This window comes from Pongo pygmaeus, chromosome 4 (genome assembly GCF_028885625.2).
Source record: "Pongo pygmaeus isolate AG05252 chromosome 4, NHGRI_mPonPyg2-v2.0_pri, whole genome shotgun sequence".
Classification (NCBI taxonomy): domain Eukaryota; kingdom Metazoa; phylum Chordata; class Mammalia; order Primates; family Hominidae; genus Pongo; species Pongo pygmaeus.
In genome coordinates, this window is record NC_072377.2 from 77,403,358 (window position 1) to 77,428,065 (window position 24,708).

A 24,708-nucleotide genomic window follows, 5' to 3' on the forward strand; every position below is an offset into this window, starting at 1 on the left:
TTTGTCTTACATTCCTTTTGTAGTTTTTAATTTTTGAGGAATATGTTTTCTGGCAGTAAAGAATTTAATATAGAATTAAACTTCTAAGGAAAAGGACTCCTCTCTCCCCAATCATTTGAATTCATTTTTCAGTTTAAGTAGGTAAACTCTTATTGAACACATTCTCTGTTTAAGGTACTACATGTTAAATAAGAAACAGCAGCTTAAACTCTTCCTTAAAAAATAAGCTTCCTACTTTTGTCTGGCAACAATGGCCCTTATACCGGAATAGAGAATTACGCACTTACTCTCACTTCTGGGAAATAGAACGTAGAGTTGGATTCAGGTCACTCTCTTTCCCTCAATTATAATTTGCAAGAACAAAAAATGTAAATGGAAGCAAACAGCCTACCCTAATGTGCTCCCAAAGGATTCGGAGCTGTAGAAGGTTTTTGAAGTCCCATTCCTGGCTTACCTCCTCTGGGGCTTTTCTCCCCTTAAAATGTAGCAGGATGCATATAGCAGTTTTTGCTTGCACGCAGGGGATTAAAACTGAATTTAAAAAATGACAGTAACCAAGGAATATCTTCATAACCTTGAAGGAGAAAGTTAAAATTTTGCTATTCTCATAGATTTCTTAATAGGATTTGAATGCTGGCAGTTGTCCTTGTACTATTTTATCTACAAACCAAATGAAATATTGGTTTGTAGATAAAACATTGGTTTTAAAACTACCAATGTTTGGAGGTTAAAATCCCCACAATTGAAAAAGTTGGGTAGGAGAGATCTGAGGAGGAGAGTGAGGCAGGGAGCCAGAAGAGATGGTACATTCTTAGGGAAATGACTAATTGTGCGTCCTGTTGCAAAGTCCCTCTGTACTTGGCCCAGTGTTGTTTAAGAGGCCTTGTCTTGACTCTCTCAAATATAAGCCTTGGTGTGGGGATGAAGCTGTATGGATAGAAACCTCAAAAAATCTTCTGTAATCCTACCCTAGGTCCCCACATACCTACTGTCCTCTTCCACACCTATAACTGTAGTTGCTTTTATTTTGCAAGTTTGACATGAGAATGTATGTGTGCTGTGAGTGGCGACACATCAGGTCAATATCTGGAGGAGAGGAGAAACATGAGTGACGGACGTAAGCCTGGGTCCTTAGAATTCACTCGGCTCAGGTTCCTTCTGCTTATTTTTCCCTCACTCTCAATTTGTTGATTTTTCTTTTAAGATGGGGTCTCGCTGTATTGCTCAGGCTGGTCTCAGACTTCTGGGCTCAAGTTATTCTCTTTCCTCATCCTTCCTAGTAACTGGGACTATAGGTGTGTGCCACCACAACTGGGTAATTTTTTTTTTTTTTTTAAGAGATGAAGGTCTTGCTATATTTCCCAGGCTGGTCTCCAACTCCTGGGCTCAAGTGATCCTCCTACCTCAGCCTCTGAGTAGCTGGGACTACAGGCATGAGCCACCACACCTGGCTGGTTCTATCTTTTCTTGCCCTCTTTAAAAAAATCTATTTTGAGGCTGAGTGTGGTGGCTCACGCCTGTAATCCCAGCACTTTGGGAGGCTGAGGTGGGTGGATCACTTGAGGTCAGGAGTTCAAGACCAGCCTGACCAATATGGTGAAACCGTGTCTTTACTAAAAATACAAAAATTAGCGAGGCGTGGTGGTGCATGCCTGTAATCCCAGCTACTTGGGAGGCTGAGGCAGGAGAAATGCATGAACCCAGGAGATGGAGGTTGCAGTGAGCCAAGATCACACCACTGCACTCCAACCTGGGTGACAAAGCAAGACTCCCTCTCAAAAAAAAAACAACAACAGCAACAACAACAACAACAACAACAAAATCTATTTTGAGCTTTTTATTCTTGTATAAATTTTTCTTCACTACTCCCATCTTCGCATCTGCAGTTTATAATAGGAGGCACAAGTATATATAGTATTACATGAGTCAATCCCTGATTTTTAAAATGTAGTCCCCAATTCTTGTAGTATATGACTCTTCTATGTTTCTTGTCAACACATTTAATTTTTGTAGCCTTGATTTTTTTTGTTGTTGGCTTTAATGTATTTTTCCTTGACAAGTACATGAGATATATCACTGCAGTTGGGGTCAATTCAAGCCATCCTTTGTATAATGAGAGGTGTGATAGTTAAGAACTTGAGTTTTGGAGGTAGAAAAATCTAGGTTCAAATCCTTCATGTTCCATATACTACTTAAGTGAGCCTGAGCAATTGCATAATTATGTCAAGGCTTAGTTTCTGCCCCTATAAAATAAGGATAATAATAATACATACATCATAGAATGGCTGTCAGGATTAAATGAGATCATGCATATAAAGTGCTGAATAAAGGTTAGCTCTTTATAGAAACAGGAAAGGTAAAATCCTTATCATAGTCACTGACACTGAGTAAGAATGAAAGAAGAAATGTTGGTGTGGTGGTTCATTTCTTTTTTTCATTCATGGATAATCGTTGCCCATCTGTATTCCTGGTTGACTTTTTTCCAACCTCCCCTTCCTCCCTCCAGATATGGCAGCATCTTTTATACCGATTTCCTGTTTGGTTTATCCCATTTACCTTCCTCTTCTAGTCTCACCAGAATATCCCTTGTTGATTGTGCCTTACTGGTGAAGGAAAGGATAAAATCATCCATTGAAGCTGTAGCTCATACCCAAAGAGTATAATATTTCTAATATTTCTCAATCTGAGACTTTGGACACAAGACACTGGCTTCCAGTGCAAGGGCACTGAGTGGACCCTGCCTGGCTGTAGGCGAATGGCCAGTTTCCTGGTTGTGTTTGAAGTCAGACTTCCAATGCAGACTTCAAAGGGCCATCTGCGAGGCATGATGAGTCCACACTTTCTCTGCTTGTCAATAATAAAATTAGACTGTAATGTATTTTCATTTGTCTCCCAAAAAGAACAGGGTCCCTAGAGAGTCAAGTGGGAGGGCGTCTGAGAATTCTAGCTCATCTGGGGTGTAAGGGGAGATCTTGCAGAAGAGTGCCTGCACACAGTTGGCTATCAGCAATTATCTGTTGAGTGAAATGAATGGTGGACTTGAATCATAGCCTTGAAGCAACATTAACAAATGAAAGAAAAATCGATACAGGCTGGAGAGGAGGAGGTATGCCGTAATTGCTACTTACAACACCTAATGACCGCCTGCTGCCCAAAGCATGGGATTACAGCACATTTGTCTTAATAGCACATCTGTTATGCTACACTGATGCAATTACAGTGCACGGTAAGCAGGCAGCTAGTTCCTTGCAATTATGCCTTTAAATTGTAACCAGAGGAAAATTGTTTTCAAACATACCACATATCTATTTAGTGACTGTTTATTGTAGTTTTTTGTATTAAAAAGATCAGACAAATGTGTAAAACTGCTTAGTCTCCCCAATACTGGCTTTTATAGTTCTTGACAGCCCTGTCCCATTTGTTATTTTCATTACAGCCCCCTGGCAATCCCAGGTAGTAGGCCAGGCAGATATCATGTCCGTTTTATGGATCAAGCAACTTGAAACTTGAGAATTAAATGGCTTTCCATTTCATTCTAGCTGTTAGCTGGAGGCTTGGTATGTGTTCAAATCCAGAGCTTTGAATCCTTGGTCTTCCCACGTTTGCACCATACAGTGTTGTATCTGGATTCTTAATATCTTATACTGGTGGCTACATGCATAATTTAGTTTGGAAATATCCTCAGAATGTGAAGGTCAAAAATTGAGTTGCCATCTTGAAATTCTGATAAAGACTTTTTAAAGTTGCAACTGATTTAGTATTCGTTCCACAAGCTAAAATAAAGTATATCTTGCCAATATGAGCTGCAAAATCCAGGAAGTACATTCCAGTGTTATACATCACTACGTGAATTTTCTGGAATGAATGTGTGTGTGATGGGTGTTTTCCCAAATTATTTTCAGGTGATCTTCAGCCGGAGTTGGTTGTAATATGAGTGTCTCGACTGTGCTGAAGCAGAAAACAAGTTTTAGGGAGGAAAAACCTGCCATTATGCTTGTTTCAGTCCTCCTCCTCTACCTTTTGGGCTTATGATCCAGCCAGGCCCACCATGTTGGTCTTGTGCTCTGTGGAATGTCCTGATTTCATGTCTTTCTTATGAGTGTGTTTGTATTTGCAGTTCCTATCCTGGACTCACAACTTCTGATCTCCTGTTTACAAAAGGCTGATTTGTTTATCTACATGCCAGAGCTCTGAGTAGGCTGTGTAAATGGAAGATGCTCTAAGGCACAACCCCTTTCTCATTCTCATTGAGAAGCCTGAAAACATCTTAAAGATTGTGTATGATACCCATGCCAAATTCTCTCTTCTACTCTCCATGTAAATTTTTAATATTTTTTTCATTGTACTTTTTGTTCATCATTTTTGGCATTTTATAAATATCTGTAAGTTTTCATATCATGATACATGATGTAGGTTGAATTAATTTAACATGCAGATTAGTTTTCTTGTAGTCCAGACAGTTTCCTTACTTCTATTCACACTCTTTGTGTCTAGAGCTACAAACAATGAACTAAGCCTAGAGTTGTAGTTCATCACATAGTAATTTCATGGGCCAGGTATTTATAGACAGTCCCTGATTTATGATAGTTTGATTTATGATTTTGATTTTATCATTGTGTGAAAGGTGATGGTGTGAAAGCAATATACATCCAGTAGAAAGCATACTTCAAATTTTGAATTTTGACGTTTTCCTGGGCTAGCCGTATACAGTATGATACTCTTGTGACGCTGGACAGTAACGGTGAGCCACGGCTCCCAGTCAGCCAGCCACACAATCACAAGAGTAATCGGTCAATACTCCACAGTGCATTGTATGGCCAGTGGTTTTTGGATATTGTGTTTGGTGTTTGGCCATCCCATCATATCTACAAAACACCTACTTTCAACTTACACTATTTTCTACTTATGACTGGTTTATTGAGATATAATTCCATCGTAAGTCAAACAGTATCTTTATTTTATTCTGAACAAAAGTAAGCTAGCTGTATGCTTCTCAAGGGCAGGGACCACCATACTCATCTTTGTATCCACAGGGCCTGGCAGATAATAATGGTCTCATTCAATGTTTGTCTACTGAATGACTTAGATGAACAAATTGAGACCTGCATGAATACATATGTGGCTTTGGAAATCAGAATAAAACTTATTTTAATGAGTTGAATTTAATGTGAATTAAAAAAATTAGTCTTCTAAAAACGTATTGTGTTGCCTACATTTCAATGGCTCCACTCAGGTGTTGTGAAACATTACTTAGCCCTAAAAAATATAAGTACTTCTGAATTAACTTGTATTGAAAAATATTATTTGCTTCTAGATTATTGTATCCATCACATTTTAGCTTTAATATTTTGCTAAATGTTTAAGTTCTTTCCTGGTTTGGCAGTAAGTAATGTAGGTTAAAAATAACTTGTAAAACTCACAGAAAACTCTTTTTGTTGTTCTTTGGTAAAATCTTATACCTAATAGATCTTAATTAAGAGCTTACTGGGTAGGCTGTGTTATAAAAGGAAGATATAGGTTTGTATTTTGCTAGCCACTTATTTATTTAAATTAGCAGATCCCAACTCCGGCTTTGCATTGGAATCACTTGAGAATATTTGGAAAAGTGTGATGACTTGGCCCTGCCCCAGAAGTTCTGATTTAATTTTTCTGGAGAGGGCCTTAAACATCAGTCTTATTAAAAAATAATAAAATAAGTTAAATAGTTAACCAAGGTCTCCAGAACTCACAATCACTGCTAGAGGAAATGTAAGTTATTACAACCATTTTTGGAAAACACAGCAGCATTATCTAATATATTTAGAGAAACTAATATCTCATAGCAAATCTGTTCCATAGCAGTTCCATTCCTACCTATAAACCCTAGCAAGAAAACATGCTGATATGGTTTGGCTGTGTCCCCACCCAAATCTCATCTTGAATTGTAACTCCCACAATTCCTACATGTCATGGGAGAAACTGGTGCAAGGTGATTGAATTATAGGGGTGGGTCTTTCCTGTACTATACTCATGATAGTGAATGAGTCTCATGAGATCTGATGGTTTTTAAAATGGGAGTTTCCCTGCACAAGCTTTATCTCTTGCCACTACCATGTAAGAAGTGCCTTTTGCCTTCTGCCGTGATTGTGAGGCCTCCCTAGCCACATGGAATTGTAAGTCCATTAAACCACTTTCTTTTGTAAATTTCCCAGTCTCAGGTATGTCTTTATCAGCAGCATGAAAATGGATTAATACAGTAGATTGGTACCACTAGAGTGGGGTGCTGCTGAACAGACACCTGAAAAGGTGGAAGCAACTTTGGAACTGGGTAACAGGCAGGGGTTGGAACAATTTGGAGGGCTCAGAAGAAGACAGGAAAATGTGCAAAAGTTTGGAACTTCCTAGAGACTTGTTGAATGGCTTCGCCCAAAATGATTATAGCAATATGGACAATAAACTCCAGGCTGAGGTAGTCTCAGATGGAAATGAGGAACTTGTTGAGAACTGGAGCAAAGGTTACGTTTTAGCAAAGAGACTGACAGCATTTTGCTCCTGTCCTAGAGATTCATGGAATTTTGAACTTGAGAGCCATGATTTAGGGCATCTGGCGGAAGAAATTTCTAAGCAGCAAAGCCTTCAAGAAGTGACTTGGGTGCTGTTAAAGGCATTCAGTTTTATAAGGGAAGCAGAGCATAAAGGTTTGGAAAATTTGCAGCCTGACAATGCGATAGAAAAGAAAATCCCATTTTCTGAGGAGAAATTCAAGCTGGCTGCAGAAATTTGTATAAGTGACGAAGAACTGAATATTAATCCCCAAGATAATGGGGAAAATGTCTCCAGGGCATGTCAGAGGGCTTCATGGGAGCCCCTCCCATTACAGGCCCAGAGGCCTAGGAGGAAATGGTTTCATGGGCTGGACCCAGGGTCCCCATGTTGTGCAGCCTAGGGACTTGGTGCCTGGCATCCCAGCTGCTCCAGCCGTAGCTGAAAGGAACCAACACAGAACTCGGGCCATGGCTTCTGAGGGTGCAAACCTCAAGCCTTGGCAGCCTCCACATGGTGTTGAACCTGCAAGTGCACCAAAGTCAAAAATTGAGATTTGGGAACCTAGATTTCAAAGGATGTATGGAAATGCCTGTATGTCCATGGTGTTGCTGCAGGGATGGGGCTTTCATGGAGAACCTCTGCTAGGGTAGCGTGGAAGGGAAATGTGGGGTGGGACCCCCACACACAGAGTTCCTACTGGGACACTGCCTAGTGGAGCTGTGAGAAGAGGGCCACAATCTTCCAGACCCCAGAATGGTAGATCCACTGACAGCTTGCACTGTGCACCTGGAAAAGCCACAGACACTCAATATCAGCCCATGAAAGGAGCTGGGAGGGAGGCTCTACCCTGCAAAGCCACAGGGGCAGAGCTACCCAAGATCATGGGAAACCACCTCTTGCATCAGTGTGACCTGGATATGAGACATGGAGTCAAAGGAGATCATTTTTGGAGCTTTAAGATTTGACTGCTCCACTGAATTTCAGACTTGCATAGGGCCTGTAGCCTCTTTGTTTTGGCCAATTTTTCCCATTTGGAATGAGTGTATTTACCCAATGCCTGTACCCCCATTGTATCTAGGAAGTTACTAGCTTGCTTTTGATTTTACAGGCTCATAGGTAGAAGGGGCTTGCCTTGTCTCAGATGAGACTTTTGACTGTGGACTTTTGAGTTAATGCTGAAATGAGTTAAGACTTTGAGGTACCATTGGGAAGGCATGATTGGATTTAAAATGTAATTTGGGAGGGGCCAGGGTAAGAATGATATGATTTGTCTGTGTCCTCACCCAAATCTCATCTTGAATTATAACTCCCACAATTCCCGTGTATCATGGGAGGAACCTGGTAAGAGGTGATTGAATTATGCGGATGGGTCTTTCCTGCACTGTTCTCATGATAGTGAATGAGGCTCATGAGATCTGATGGCTTTCAAGATGGGAGTTTCCCTGTACAAGCTCCCTCTTGCCACTGCCATGTAAGAAGTGCCTTTTGCCTTCCACCATGATTGTGAGGCCTCCCTAGCCATGTGGAACTGTAAGTCCATTAAACCTCTTTCTTTTGTAAATTGCCCGGTCTCAGGTATGTCTTTATCAGCAGTGTGAAAATGGACTAATACACACACAAATATCAGAAAAAATATTTTACCCTGTGTCTGTATGTGTTTATATGTGTGTGTGTGAGAGAGAGAGGCAGAGGGAGACAGAAACAGAAAAAGAGAGAGATACACTCATACCAATGGACCTCAGGAGTGCACACACCCCTCCTCCTTTCCTAGTCACATTCTTCTCTTTTTCCTAACAGGTATTGTGCTGACTTTTATAGTAGCCATTTCCTTGCTTTTCTTTACAGTGTTACAACCTATGTATATATGCCTAAGTAATAATTTTAACTTTTACTCTTCTTGAACTTCATATTAATTGAAACATATCCTGTGTATTTTGTGACTTGATTTTTCCCTCTTGACATTATATTCATTACTTCCTTCTGTGTTAATCTGTAATTCATTTTGATTGTTAGAATATTGTTGTATGATTGCACTGCAATTTATTCCATTGACGAACATTAAGATTACTTTGAATTTTGACCATTTGTATTTTTTTGCATGGTTTCTTGCTAGGGTTTATAGGTAGGAATGGAATTGTTGTGGACAGGATTTGCATTAATTTTTCTGACTTTATTAGATAATGTTGCTGTGTTTTCCAAAGGGGTTGTAACAGTTTACATTTCCTCTAGCAGTGATTGTGAGTTCTGGAGACCTTGGTTAATTATTTAACTTATTTTATTATTTTTTGATAGACTTTTTAAGAACAGTTTTAGGTTCATGGCAAAATTGAGTGGAAGATACAGATATTGCCCATATATTCCCTGCCCCTACACAGGCACAGCCTCCCTTATTATCAATGCGCCCCACAGAGTGGCACATTTGGTTATGATCGATTAGCCTACATTTGAGAGGTTAATTTATTCTTTAATCTTCCAAGCTAAGCCTTTGGCTAATTGAAAGGTATGGCCAGATCTTGTGTAGATATGATAATGGTTCTAAATTGACCAGTAACAAAACCACTTTCCTTTAGTAACACTCAAACTGTCTGACCTTCCTTGCCCTTGTGCTTCAGATGCCTGGAAGCTTTGACCTGTGCTGTTTTTGCAGATAGTAACCATAGAGTTAGGACAGGATTGAATACTCTTAGGAACCTTGGATCTTTATTGTGACAGACTCATTTCATGGGCAAAGAAACTGATGCCTGGCAGAGTGAGAAGCACAAACTCTGCACTCCCTTCCTATATGGGGCAAATGGACTCCTGTTATGCAGTAAGGAATGGCTTATTGAATGGCACAGCCTGTTCAGTTCCTTTTTGTGTCTTGGTGTTCATGCTCTCATGATGTTATAGGTCGTACCTTTTAATGTTTGCCATTAGAGCAATTATTAGTAATTCTGCTTTGGTTACATTAGTTCAAATAACTCCTGGCACCAACCGAACAGGAAGAGACATTTATTTAGTTAAAGAAATTATTTTAAATACTCCCACCTCTGCCAAGTTGTATAACCTCTTTCCACAGTTTGTTTTCCTGGCTGCTGTTAAGAAATCTGAAACTCTATAACAAGCAGAATTATTTATATATGTCATGATGCTTCCTATTTCAAGCTGTTTGCCTCACTCTGCACTCTGAACTTTCATACTGAATGAGAAAGCTCTCTCTTACAACATTTTGGTCAGTTTTTGTTTGTTTTCTTTAAACATCAGAAGATTCTCTCTTCCCCTGCCTTCCCTCCTCCCCGGGAAGTGGGTAGATGCTCAGAAAGAGAGTCAACAGTGAGCCATTCAGGCCTGCATGTTTACTGTTCTCTCTCATTGAACAAGATGTGAGGATGGAGCCAGAAGGAGAGAAGAGGGAGCTGGATTAGCAGAACAAGCTTGGAGAGCTCTCCTGGTAGAGGAAACAGATCTGCCCACACTCACACTGTTGGTCAGGTTGAATAGAGTGAAATACACTCCAGGTTTAATGGAATTTAGGGCATTGCACCAAACATGGCAGAAAGTGTTACTTAAATTGATACCATGCTTCCCTTTACCAATGGTATAATTTGAAAAGGGAACACAAAAGGTTTAGATGTTCCCTTTTGATCATTTTTTTGGGAGGGGAAAGAAAATTACAATCCATACAACTATGGAATATTTCTCACCATATTCAGATTAGGAAATATGTCTTCGAAATTCCATCTGGGCCAGGTGCGGTGGCTCATGCCTGTAATCCCAGCACTTTGGGAGGCCAAGGCAAGTGGATCATCTGAGGTCAGGAGTTCAAGACCAGACTGGCCTGGCCAACATGGTGAAAATCCGTCTCTACTAAAAATACAAAAATTAGCTGGGGGTTATGGCACACACCTGTAATCCTAGCTACTCAAGAGGCTGAGGCAGGAAAATCACTTGAAACTGGGAGGCAGAGGTTGCAGTGAGCCAAGATTGCACCACTGCACTCCAGCCTGGGCAACAGAGACTCCATCTCAAAAAAAAAAAAAAAAGAAATTCCATCCTAGTATGCCTGGTTAATATCTCATGCTGACAGGTTTTCCTGTGTTGGGGAGTACACATGCGCATATGTGTGCATATGTATATTTGCACACTAACAAGTCTCTTCCTGGTTATTATTTAAATAGGAAAAAAATGCAAATATTATCCAACATTTTAGATACCCTGCTGGGAATCTAAAAACAAAAACCTCACTTTATTTTATTTTATTATTATTATACTTTAAGTTTTAGGGTACATGTGCACAACGTGCAGGTTTGTTACATATGTATACATGTGCCATGTTGGTGTGCTGCACCCATTAACTCGTCATTTAGCATTAGGTATATCTCCTAATGCTATCCCTCCCCCGCTCCCCATCCCACAACAGTCCCCGGTGTGTGATGTTCCCCTTCCTGTGTCCATGTGTTCTCATTGTTCAATTCCCACCTATGAGTGAGAGCATGCGGTTAAAAACAAAAACAAAAACAAAAACCTCACTTTTTAATCAAAGGAATTTAACAGTCAAAAGTTAAAGGATAAAATAGTCAAAGATAAGTTCTCTAATAGCTAACATAGTTCTTTTAATTTTCGTAAAGCTGAAGATATCAAGTATGTTAAACAAATGTCTGGCAGGAGTGTATTGCCTTGTCTGTTTTTAGATATTTTGGTATTTTGAATGTTATTTTGCTGGGGAGATGTGTTCTGTGTCACACAGATGATTGATAGAGCAAATATACTGATAAGTTGGTGGCATTTCACTGTGATGAGTTCATTTACATATTTTAAGTTTAATGCCTCACATTCATTGATCTAGATATCTATATCTCTATATGGATATAAACAATTAAAAATGTAAACTAAGCCTTTTTTTTTTTTACATTCATTTATGGTGGAGTGTTTCCTTCTAATTGTTTCAAATTAGAGCTTTGTAGAAACCTGGCTTCCCAAATATCATCATTACCACAGCCTGCAGGTAGGACAAAGCTGAGTTTATTGCCTACTGTGGTATGGGAGAACACCACCTCTACAGGGCCTTAGAGGTGTCTTGAAGAGGGAGCAGTGAGGTGAGAATTTATTGAGAACTTGAAGTTTGGCTTAATGACGGTCTTTTTTTTGAGACAGGGCCTCACTTTGTGGCCCAAGTTGGAGTGCAGTGGTGTAATCTCCACTCACTGTAACCTCTGCCTCCTGGGCTCAAGTGATCCTCCCACCTCAGCCTGCTGATTAGCTGGGACCACAGGCGAGTGCCACCATGCCTGTTTAATTTTTGTATTTTTTGTAGAGAGTGGGTTTTACCACGTTCACCAGGCTGGTCTTGAGCTCCTGGGCTCAAGTGATCCTCCCGCATTGGCCTCCCAAAGTGCTGGGATTACAGGCATGAGCCACCATGCCCGGCCTTATAAGGGTCTTTTAATGTTGGGGATGGTGGTGGGCGGGGCATATTGGACAGGAAAGGAGCTTGATCAGGACTCGGGAAGGATCATAATGTAGTTAGGATTGCTTTTAGGGTTCAAACTGCCTTTTATTGGTTTCTACTGAACAGTTAGTCTTGCGGAGGCTTCCTATAATGAGCAATCATTCATTTGCCTGGGCAAGTGGCTCCTGGAATAGTAAAATTGTGCTAATGAAGATAATGGAATAGTAAGATAGTGTTAATATGGACAGGAAACTGTGGAGAAGTAGGTCATTTTGTTCTCAGTGTCCATTTTAAAGTGAACAATTCAGTGTACAGACTATTCAAACTAAGTAATTTAAATATACACAAACCGTAGAGATTTTAACAGCCAATTGCCATTCAACTCCACAAATGCTAAATGGCTTTTGTTTGCCAGATACTATGCTAGGTATTAGGAATAAAATACCTCAAGGACCCCTCCGCCTGGAAGATGATAACAGAGAGTGGCAAACACCACAGCGGAGCTGACGCACACGGACCGACCAAGGGCCCTCTGTGCAGGGGCCTTACAGGTTGATCCTCCTGAGCAGAGCATCGGGGTGGCTTTGACAATATTGACATAATCTCAGGGATTTAGTAGATGGGTAAAAGCACTGCTGTGAAGTTTGAGAACGACCCATATGAAGCCATTTCTGTTGCAGCTTCTCATCAGGGGAGGAACAGCTCTGAGGACAAAGGGTGGAAACGGAGGTCCCTCTACAGTCTTGGCCTCTGAGAGCCTCCCTGCCTGAGCAGCAGGATCTCCTCAAGGAACTCTTTGCATATCAACAAGTGTCTGTTTCCAAGGGATGGTCCTTTCCTAGAACCTGCTTCCCTAGATGACTGCACTGCATGTCTAGTGAAAGATGACGTGAATGTGTAGTGCAGTGGGTGGAAAGAACACTCTACCTGTGCTGAGCAGACCTGGCCCCAGCACCTACTGGCTACCTAGGCATTCACAAAAATCTTGAACTCTCCAAATTTGTAAAATGAGATACAGCGATTAGGTGCCATTGTTAATTTCTTCCAACTCTGACATTCTTATTATGTCTAAATGCATTGTCCCTTTGATAAAATGTGTAAAACAAACTTTGAAAATGGAGGAACTAATATGGTATGTGTTTTTTCCTCTTCAGTATCTTCTCACAGAGAATCTCTTCTACACCTGGCTATGAGATGGGGCCTGACTAAACTTTCCCAGTTCTTCTTGTGTCTCCTGGGGGGAGTCCAGGCCTTGGCTTTACCCAACGAAGAGGGTGCCACACCATTAGACTTAGCTTTACGTGGAGGACACTCCAAGCTGGTGGAAGACGTCACAAAGTGAGTTTAGCTACTTGATAGTCTCTCTCTTAATTATTTGTATAAAGTCGGCCAAGCATTATAGAAAAATGGAAATAACCAAACCACAAGCTAATGTTGGTTTATGTTTTACTGTTAGCTCTCATACATATATATAGATCATATAAACAGATATACTGATATAATTGGTATTAATGTTTCACGAGGGTGAGACAGGAAAAAAGGTCTCAAAAGGCTCTGAAAGGAGTGATAATGAAAAAAAATTGGGGAAACACTAGCATTTATACTTCAGCTTAAATGTCACTCCCTTCTGTGTTATTCTCTTTGATGATTATGATTAATTCACAGTGTTAAGTATGAGTAACATTATGACTAATTCACAATAGTAATTATAATTATATATGTGATCATTTGTTTCATATATATCTCTTAATCATTTGAGATTTCTGTTTTACCCACTGGGACTATTTCTGTTTTACCCGCTGCAATGCTCTAGTACAATGTCCAGCACATAATATTTGTTGAAAGGATATAAATTTTTTTTGAATCAATGAATAACAGACAAATGCTATGGTATGATTTAGCCAGTGTGGTGGTCATTATGGTCTAATGAAATAATGTAAAGGAAATAATTTGTAAACTATAATGTTCTCTGTGTTAATGAGGGTATCAACACTTCCAATGAATAATGAGTGTATTGTTGGTTACTTAGAATGGTTCAGGTCAGTTATTATTCTTAGCTTATGAAAGAAGGATTCATATATAGTGATTTTTTTTTGACTTAATGTGGTAAAAAACCAAAGTATAAATGGGAAAGTACATGAAAATTACAACATGCTACATAAATATTAACCATTGTTAGAGTAAATGCTACCTAAATATTAAATATTATTAGAGTATTACTACATGGCAAGTTCAAATGGACTAGCTTTTCTTGTTTGGCTCATGGAACTCAATGTAATTAATTTATGGTTATGTGGTACATAAGTGGACATTAGAGTAGAAATCAGAGCTTTTGGTTTATTTATTTTTTTCTCATTTGATCAAATGACCATCAACCAAGGGGCAAGCCTATCTAGAGGGAATTGTCCTTTTCCTTGTTTTAACATGACCCCACTTCCTTGGCTAAAAAGGGCAAGGCAAGAACACTTCCTTTGACTCATTCATCGTGAACAATTCTGTGTTCCACTGAGGTCCTAGAGGCACACTTCATCTGTTGGTAGCTTTGTATCTTTTTACTGTGTTCAAGATGAGAAGATACGTGTTTTAGAAGTTTCCAGGTCTAATAAATCCATTCATGGATGGGATTAGAAGTAGAGTGTAAGCTAAATTCTGGTAATATGATGATAGAGCTTCCATATTCTAAATTAACAACAATGACCTTATTGCTCAGGTTCAGAGACCATTCATCTCAGTGGCTTGTTGTTGGCATGGGGAGTTGTTTTCTGGAAACTTCTGGAGTCCTTGCCAGTAAGGAGTGTCAAGAGTTTGGAGAGGTCCCCCAAGACTTAGAGTACAACTGTTCCTTAAGAATCTCTTTTTATCACTCCATCTGATGGAGATAACATTTACTTCATTGGAAATATACTATATTTTTGTAAAGCAAACATTCATTAACAAAATTAGGTCACGTTAAAAGAGGAAAGGGGCATAGAGCTAGTTCTATGAATTGAGGAATCTGGGAACAATCTGGTGGGATGTGACATGCTGAGGTGTGCTGTAATCCAAGAACATTAATATTTCCCCTTGAGGTTTCTTTACTGTTACTATTACAGGACCTTATAAGCCATCCAGAATATTGCAATACTAACCATGAAGCCTGCATGTAATTTACAAATGTACAAACGTTCTCAGCCAAGATATAACAGAAAATAAGTGTATATTCAAGAATTTAGGTTGGAAATGTCGTTCCTTTGTGTGTGAGTGTATTCAGAAATACAACATGATCAAATTTGTCCATGTTTTAATTTGCATAAGAAAGGATTTACAACAGTGGTACCATGTGTTATGAATATCTCACTTGTTTATGACATCCAAACCTCACCACGTTCCCTGGAGATCATATCTGTTTTCCACAGTAATCACCTAATAAACCACTGGCTGCCAGCTAATTTGTTCTACTACAGGTAGCCCCATTAAAGTGAGAGGCATCTTTTCAGATTAAAAGGAGAATGAAATGTTGAGGTAAAGTACTATGTTTAAAATTCAGTACTGTTTCATTCTTTATGTAAACCTTTAAAGTATGTAGTATATGTCAATGGTTTTCAATAGACTTCTTCTCTCGGTGGAAAAAGAGAGATGGCTGTATTAGAATCTGTTTTTATGATCTTATGTATTTATTGCACGTAGGTGACTTTCAAGGATCATTTTGCCAGTTGGATTTGTAAGATCAAGGGCAGTGATCCTAAGTGCTGGGATCCTGGGGCTGGTGTCTTTGAAGCTCTGTGTGGGTTTTGATTTGTGTTGTTTCAGTTTTCAGGGCAGATGGTCCCCAAGCTTCTTCCGAGTGCAGCTCAGTGAAGAAGCCTGTTTGCATTACATTCACTCATCGGAAACGCTGACCCTGACCCTTAACCACACAGCCAAGCATTTGTTGGAGGCAGATATTAAACTCTTCCGGAAATACTTTTGGGATAGAGCCTTTCTTGTCAAGGTTTGTACATAGTGATTCTGGCATATGATAATGCATGCTTCAGAGAATGCAGGCATCAGTTTCTTATTATGAGAACAGTGTTTTTCGGGGGTAGGACTTTTTTTTAATGAAACCTTGGGGGACATGAAATTGGAAACTGCATTAGATCAGTAGAATGAAGATTATTACATACTTTATAGTAGTTTATATAATATTTTCATTTTCTTTTCTGAGCCAGTCTTTTCCATAGTTGGGTTTTTATACTTTAATATTGGATATTTTCTCTTAATTTATTGACTGTATTATAATTATTATCTAAAGCAGTTACATTTAGGGCTATCTTACATGTATAATATCTACTCCCAGATTATCATATTGCTCAAATGTAGTTAAGCATTTGTTCCAGTGCAGAATCCAGCACAGAATCCAGTACAGATTCTGCTTGAATGGAAACAGGTAAAAAACCTAGATCTTTTCCAAAGAGGTTTTCCCGTTCCCATCATGGTCCAAACCCCACCTTTGAGTGCTATCATAGCATGCCCATCTCAGGGTTTAAAACATTTCAACTTTATCTCTTTTTTTTTGGTAGACTTTGAAAGAATATTAAGAATATTTCCATATTTTAATTATGATTAATCAAGGTGTTATTTTGAGTAAGGGGGCTTGAGTCAGTCTAGTTGGCAGTGCTCCAGGGTCTAATGAACACACTAACCAGATCCTGTGGCCTCCTGTGTTCTCAAGCACATTCCTTCACAAGGCACAGGTCTCACGACTATTTAGGCTTTATAGAGTAAAAAGTCACCTTAGAAAACCAGTATTATCATTGACCATAGTTTCAGCTGTTGTAGAATATTTGCATATAATTGAAATAATGAGTTAGCCAAAAACATTATGTATCAGACAAAATATTGTTATTGGCTTACTCCATATAGAGTTTTATTTAAACAGTTAAAATAAAACATGGTCTTCAGAGTATGATCTTTCTCTCTTTGCTGAGTTTTAGGGAATTTGGTGTGTAATTTTCTGACATACAGCATCACATACAGTATATACAGAATCAGGGTCTTTTAAGGATGCTTGTCATTTAAAACTACTCAAGCCGGCTGGGCACGGTGGCTCACGCCTGTAATCCCGGCACTTTGGGAAGCTGAGGTGGGTGGATCATGAGGTCAGGAGATCGAGACCATCCTGGCCAACATGGTGAAACATCGTCTCTACTAAAAATACAAAAATTAGCTGGGCACAGTGGCATGCGCCTGTAGTCCCAGCTACTTGGGAGGCTGAGGCAGGAGAGTTGCTTGAACCCGGGAGGCGGAGGTTGCGGTGAGCCGAGATCGCACCACTGTACTCCAGCCTGGTGACAGAGCGAGACTCCGTCTGAAAAAAAAAAACAAAAAAAAAACAAACTACTCAAGCCTTCAGCCATCACTGTGGTTTCTCACCAAAGCACCCAGTGGTTATTCTGGCTGAGGAGACGCTTGGTTTTGCCATGCGTCAGTTCCATGGGGGCAGAGCTCAGCCAAGTGCCTTTCTTCAGAAGAGATGCTCAGACAGCGGCATGGCACTTGGTGACTATCCTGAAAAGAACAGAACAAACTCTATTGAACATTTGCTTCATTATAAAATGTTCTAAAGTCTTAGACTAGATTTGTGATTTCTCATATACATTTGAGGTAATACTGATGACCTCGGGGAAGATTTATGATGAGTAAATCTAGATACCTCAATAATTTATTGTAGTGGGCTTTATAATCACAAAGGCCAAATGGAGACGGTTCTCCAGTTTCTATGAGATTTTCATCTTATGAAAAACACTTGATACAAGAATCAGAGTGGGATGGCCTTATGTTCCAAGTTTCCTCATCCCCCTTTTTCCTTCCTTTCGTGAGGTTACGGCTGGTAGTGAGCAGAGAGACCAAGAAGGAAGGGCTGAGGGATTCTTTATGACATCCAAAGACGTTAATTCTTACTTGCCTGACAAAGTGATTCTATTGTATTCTTATCTAAATTTTTTGTGTTGCATATTACTTGGTTAGATATTAATTTAAATGTAAGCAGGTGGTAATTATTTTATAGGTTGTCCACACTGAAGCTTTACAACTTTGGATGATAAATATTATGAGATTACATATAGATTTTGTATAAAATGTATTCATGCTTTAGTGAATCTTATCTAAAAGTCCATTTTTATATGACAGCTATAGATGGTGACTTTGATTTGAGTGACTGATCTGTACTCACTGAACTACAGCCCATACTCAGTCTTCTCCAAGGAGACATGTTTAGTCTCCGGGTTTGGGCATTGCTTAGTTGTCTGTAGTCCTGTAGAACAATGACAGTAAAACCTTGCTATGGAAACCTGAGTTTGCTTTACAATATATAAGAGCTCTCCAGGTGAACCCAGTCGGAAGCCATACCTTCAGAGTTGTAAAGGGTTCATACTTCCACACTGCATTTCAATTGACTGTGATGGCCTGACAGTTTCTAATAAATATTAAATGTTAAAATGGAAGGTAGTGCTAAATATCCAAACTGTAAAGACAGAATATTAGGAAATTAAATAATAGGCAAACTCGTAGCTGTATCTTTTAATCACTTTTTAGTTATTTCCTCATTACAATCCGAATGCTGATAATTTCACTCTACAGCTTGGCTAAAATTAATAAGCAACTACGAAATTTAAGTTTTTAAAGGTATATTCAAAATTACTTATAAGGATAAAAATTAAGTTTGAATATATTCTATTTTCAAGAGAAAATAGCGTTTCCTTATTTCAAGTTTTGTTGTGTAATCAGAAACCAGCATTGCCTTGATGTTCTTTTCTCACATAGCCTTGACGACCCTCACTCTCTTCATTGAAAGACGGGGGGTCGGGTCTAAGGTTCAGCCCAGGTAGACACATGGGGTAGGTGGCTGTCTTAGGCCTTGAGCCTGTGTGGTGACCCCTCCTCCATCCCTGAGTGCTCATGCGGCCATCTCCTCACTACCCCTTAATACAGACCTGCCCTGGTCCAGCCATTCATTCCATGGTGGGCCTTAGAAGAGAACACAGTGTCCTGGAAGTGGGGCTGGGGTGAGTTAATAGCCCATGGAGGGTGGGCGACCAGGCATTTGTTGCTCCCTGCCTGTTTGTGGTTTGCTAAATTGTATATATTTTTATATTCCTTTTACTCCAGCTGCAGGGCATTTTTCCTAAGTAGTCAAAGAATGAAGCACCCAATCCATGGGGCTTAATGACACGCCCAAGGGGATAAGGGACCTATGTCAGTTATGTAATTACCTGCCCAAGTATACTGATGATTGATTTCAGAACCTGTGCTGGGGCTGTCTTGGGCTAGTTTGCTATTCAGCACATCAATACATAATTCTGTGTTTCTTCACATTTTCACTGTCTGTGGGGAATCTGTCAAAAGAAAATTCGGATGGTCCCAAGAGGGCAACTTTTCGCTAAAGCCTTTTGGAAGGCTCATCAACTTAGTTTCACCCAGGGCCAGCCTGCACCAGCGTGTGCCAACCTGCAGCTCAGGACCCATGGTCATCCTGGATCTTCCTTGTGATCACGGTCCTAGCCCCTCACCTGGTCCTCTGAGATTCCTGTGTCTTAGGATGTGGATTTGGTCTGCTCCAGGTGGCAGATGCACAGACCAGAAGCCCTTCTTTCTGGCGTCAAGATTTTTGGTTGTCTTTCTGGTACATGCATGATATTCCTGAGAACCTTCTGCTTGGTGTGACCTGCAGAAGCAATAAAAGATTAGTGGCAGGGACAGTTTTGGCCCCTGCCATGGAGTTTCTCCTGACTTTGCTTGCCCTCCTCCTGGGGTGCTGGCTATATGTTCTCCCAGCGGCTTTCACCCACCCACTATTTCCCAACCTCCTAGCTCTGAGATTATTGATAGTGACTTTTGCCTCTTTGTTGTATATCTGAAACCTCAAATGGTTTTCTGTGCTTTTTTGTTTTTTTTTTCCCCATTGTTTCCTAGGCCTTTGAGCAAGAAGCCAGGCCAGAGGAAAGAACAGCTATGCCCTCCAGCGGTGCAGAAACTGAAGAAGGTACGCATGCTCCTTTCCCACTTATGGCAGCCACAGAGTGCTCCGGACCAACAAGCTAACCAGTCCATTGAAGTTTGTGGTGAAGCTGGCCAGGAATCAAGGGGCTCAGAGGCAAGATCAGGGGTGTGGGATACAGCAAAGCCCCTGGGTCCTCGGACAGCATCAAATGAAGTATACTGTTTGTTTCCACTCTCTATTTAACTGGAATGTCCTGAGTGCTGTTTGCCGGGACCTGGGCCAGGTCCTCTCGCATTCCTGATCTTCAGGATGCTCTCTTGACATTCTGATTGTTCTCCTCATTCAGCTTGTTCATTCATTGAGTCCTTCATTCCATCATTTGTTCTTTAGTTTCTTCCACCTTTGTGGATCTCCTTCTTTTTGCTAAGCAAGGATACTCTGGAAGTCATGAAGGAGTTTTTGTCATCACGAGGGTCGAGGGGCACCACTGGCATTTAGAATTGAGGCATCAGGGCTGCTGGATGTTCATCAAGGTACAGAACTGTCCTATGCAACTAAGAGTTGTCCTGTACAGCTGTTTACAGTCCTGATGGTGATTCAGAGACGGCATGTGTGATTCTACTTGTGGTGGAAGTTCATAAAAGAAGATATATTTTTTATAATACATTGTTCCTACTCTATTCCACAACACGCCACATGGAATCATTCTGATGCCCCACTTGTGCATAATACCTAGCTCATATGCAGGAACATCATCATTCCTCATTTTCCCCAACTTGACAGTTTATCTAGGCATGCAATTCTTACTTCATTTCAGGTTACTTCTGCTTTTCCGGGGCATGCAATTCTTACTTCATTTCAGGTTACTTCTGCTTTTCCATATGCAAATTAATTTTGGTCTTTTAGTAAGTTGTGGTAATAAACAGAAGTTTTCATTCTAAGAAGCATATTTTTGCATATTCCTGTATTTCTTGTCTGGAATAGATCCTGATTTTGTGTTTTCAAAACCCAGTGGTTGCAAAAATCTAACCACATTATTGCGTCTCCTAGGGTAGTTAGGGCAAAGGTTTTATGTATTGAAATACATATTATCTTCTTATCAGTTACTCTCCATTTGCTTCATATTTTAGTTAGGATATTATATTGATTTTTATTTTTAATTAGACATGAAGATAAGGTTATATGTATCTGGGGGTAGAGTTATGTAATCTACTAACTTAATTTCAAGAAAGCGAAGGGAGCAACACAAAATACCTGTTAATGTAAAGGGCATAGGTCTAATAGGGTTGAGAACCACCAAGCTTGATGCTGGGGCTAGGGAGGAAAAATATGACAAAGCCCTTGTTCCTAAGCCACCAATGTTAATAGCTGGTCAATACTTTTGATTCTGCTTTTAACTGGCCTCACAGAAGAGTTGGATTCTAGGTATTTGTCAGGCACTATGATCTTAAACTCTTTACCTGCATGTTTGTTAAAAAAAAAAAAAAAGTAGTCGTGGCTGGGCACGGTGGCTCACACCTGTAATCCCAGCACTTTGGGAGGCCGAGGTGGGTGGATCACCTGAGGTCGGGGGTTCGAGACAAGCCTGACCAACATGGCGAAACCCCGTCTTTACTAAAACTACAAAAATTAGCCAGGTGTGGTGGTGTGCACCTGTAATGCCAGCTACTTGGGAGGCTGAGACAAGAGAATTGCTTGAACCTGGGAGGCGAGGTTGCAGTGAGCTGAGATTGCGCCACTGCATTCCAGCCTGGGTGACACAGTGAGACTCCATCTCAAAAAAAAAAAAAAAAAAAACAAAAGGTAGTCTTAGAGAAGGCATATTTCTGGTGAGTTGCTGAGTCTGTGTGGCCCATCCCGACTGCATATGTTCCTGGGTTAAGCCCGAGCAGCTGAGCCTCCTCCTCAGACTGCACCTGCTTGGAACCCAAGGGAATTGCCTTTACTGTTCTCTCCTGTGGGTGACACTCGCTACTGGCTGTGTTAACGGAGCCACTCTTTACCCTGCTGCCCAAGAACGTGGTGGGCTACTTTGTGCTTTCTCCTTGAAGACCTGTAGGAGAAAGCTCTTTCTGGTTTTGTATTGGGAACACAGCTTCACCTGAGTGCCTGGCTCAGCTCACTTTTACTGCTGTACCTGTGGCTGATCAGGTTTCTTACTTCTAGCTTTCTGATAAACTTGGAGCTAAGTTTCTGGGCACTTGATTACAAGTGCCTATGGCAATGCTGACTGCATTTTTTATATTACCTTGTTGCTTATTTAAGCCTCTACCCTTATGTTTTCCTTTTTAAAATCAACTTCTGATTTTAAAAAATCCTCTTGCAAATTTTTCCTCTCTTGTATTCTACCTTCAAATTAATTTAGAACAGTGAGGTCTAAAGGAGTATTTTAATTCCAAGTTGTTCTTAAGGGGCTTACGGTTTGAGGTTGGGGCAGAAAAACAAGCTCTCGTGGCACAGTATGATAATTGCTACAGGAGTTATTTGCAAGTAGCTCTGTGTATTAGCATGCTGTAGACTGTAACAGTGGAGCAGTCAGGGAAAGCTTCCTAGAAGAAGTGGCCCTGGAGCTGTGATCTAATGGAGGGAAGGGAATTATACATGCAATACAAAGTCCTGAGCCAAATGACGCACTGGAGAAAATGCAGCTCATTTTGAAGCCCTGGAATATAGTGTGTGTGTGTGTGTGTGTGTGTGTGTGTGTGTGCTTCTGTATGGTGGTGGCAGTGATGCCAAGAACGTAGGCTTAAGAAGTAGGCAGATTGGCACGGCTGAACGTGAGGCAAGTTGTTAGAATTCTACCCTGACAGCTCTGTAAAGTTCACTTTGGTGGGATTATGGGGAATGGATGGGAGAGGCCTAGTGGAAGATGGTGACCAGCCAGGGGGCTGCTGAAAGCAACGCAGAAGAGGATCTGCCCTACAGCAGTGTGACAAGATGGGAGAGGTGAGGACACACGAGTGCGGTCCTGAAAGTGTAGGATCTGATTGGCTGTCAGTGGTTAAGGGAGAAGGACGGTGCCTCCATTCCTGGGGTGTAGCGCTGGGTGGGATGGGCCTTCCAGGAAGCAGAATTGTGACAAAATATATGTTCAGTTTTAGACAAATTGAATTTGACAGGTGTTTGGGGCAGCCAAGTTAATATACGTGGCTGCCAATTTGACTGAAATTAACCAATAAGCACAAGAATTTGGATAGAAATCCAAGCCCTCTGACTCCAGATAATTAATAGGTATACTTTAGAGCCCTTGAATCTAGACAATGCTTTTGTATTTGTCTACCCTTGAAAGAATACTAGAAACTGTATGCATAGTCCAGCAGAGGGCAATATTCAACTAAAGTGGAAACATTCAATTAGTTTTTGTCCATTCATGAGTCTGGAGGAGACTCAACTGAAAGAACAAAACATTTTGAGCATAAGAGCTCCCTCTTAAAAAAAAAAAAAACAAAACCCTAAAGCAAACTTCCTCTTTGAAATCTATTAGAAGATTCTTAGTAGATTATGCTTTTCTGTCCCCTCTGGGACAATGCGTAGTAGGGGGGAAACTCTAAGCTTGTATCTATAGCTGTTATTAATTAAAAGACTCTAATAATTCTAGCCCGGACATTAACTTTGCTGTCTCTGTGAGTGTGATAAATGGTTTTATTATTGCCCATGATCCAGTTATGTTTCTATTGTTTCATGATTCTAGTTGTACTCCCAGAATAATGGGACATTATTTCAAATGAATTGAATGGCCAAAAAGTCATCTTATTTTAATATGCTCATATTAATAAGCTAATTATTAGTATTAATCAAAAACCTGGCTCCATATTTTCCCCTTGCCTTCTTATCCTTATTTGATCTCTCTGTCTTAGGATTTCCTAAAGAGCATTGTACAGAACACTGATCTTGGAAGATATTTTGAAAAATAAGGATTATTTGGCCAAATAACTGTACAGTAGTTCCCTCTTATCTTTGGGGCATAAGTTCCAAGATCTCTAGTGGATACCTGCAACCCTGGATAATACTGAACCTTATATATACTATGCTTTTTTTCTATACATACACACGTATGATAAAGTTTAATTTATAAATTAGGCATAGTAAAGATTAACAATGATAACTAATAATAAAGTAGAACAATTATAACAATATGCAAGTATCACTACTCTTGTGCTTTGGGGTCATTAGTAAGTAAAATAAGGTTACTTGGACATAAGCACTGCCATATTGAAACAGTTGATCTGATAACTAAGAGCTACTAAGAGACTAAGGGCAGGTAGTGTAGGCAGCATAAGGACACTGGACAATGAAATAATTCACTTTCCTGGCGGGAAGGAGTGAGATATCATGAGATTTCATCATAATACTCTAGAATGGTCTGCAATTTAAAAAAATGTAGGAATTATTTCTGGAATTTTCTATTTAGTATTTTTGGACCGAAGTCAACTGCAGGTAATCAAAACCATAGAACATGAAATCCCTGATGGCGGGGGCTACTGTATATGAAACTCCCACTTTTAAGATTTGGAATGCATTTAATGTTTTGTGGGCTCTAGTAAGTCAAGAAACCTATATAATCTTGTTTAACTTAGCAGTTCTCTAAATTAACGGATCACACAAGAGTCCTTTTTTCGCAGTTCTCAACCTCTCATAAAAACGGTCTGTGGAAGGTATTTTGAAAATGTTGTTCTTCCTCAACTCTGTGGCACCTCCCTCTCTGGATCTTATGTCCTCCATTTTCGCTATCACCTGGGTTCCCACCATCTGTTAGTCCAGTAATGCGCACACCAGAGAGGTACAAGGAAGAATTTTT

General features: G+C 40.1%; 1 protein-coding gene across 4 annotated transcripts in view; it reads left to right on the forward strand.

Moving 5' to 3' along the window:
• ARHGEF28 (Rho guanine nucleotide exchange factor 28) overlaps window positions 1-24,708 on the forward strand; it is a 312,580-nt gene that overhangs the window by 136,482 nt on the left and 151,390 nt on the right. For all 4 annotated transcript variants that reach the window (XM_054486932.2, XM_054486933.2, XM_063664896.1 and 1 more), the window contains 3 exons: window positions 13,108-13,291; window positions 15,743-15,923; window positions 19,883-19,952. In XM_054486932.2, the coding sequence (XP_054342907.1) occupies window positions 13,108-13,291; window positions 15,743-15,923; window positions 19,883-19,952 (435 nt within the window). The remainder of the gene's footprint in view (window positions 1-13,107; window positions 13,292-15,742; window positions 15,924-19,882; window positions 19,953-24,708) is intronic.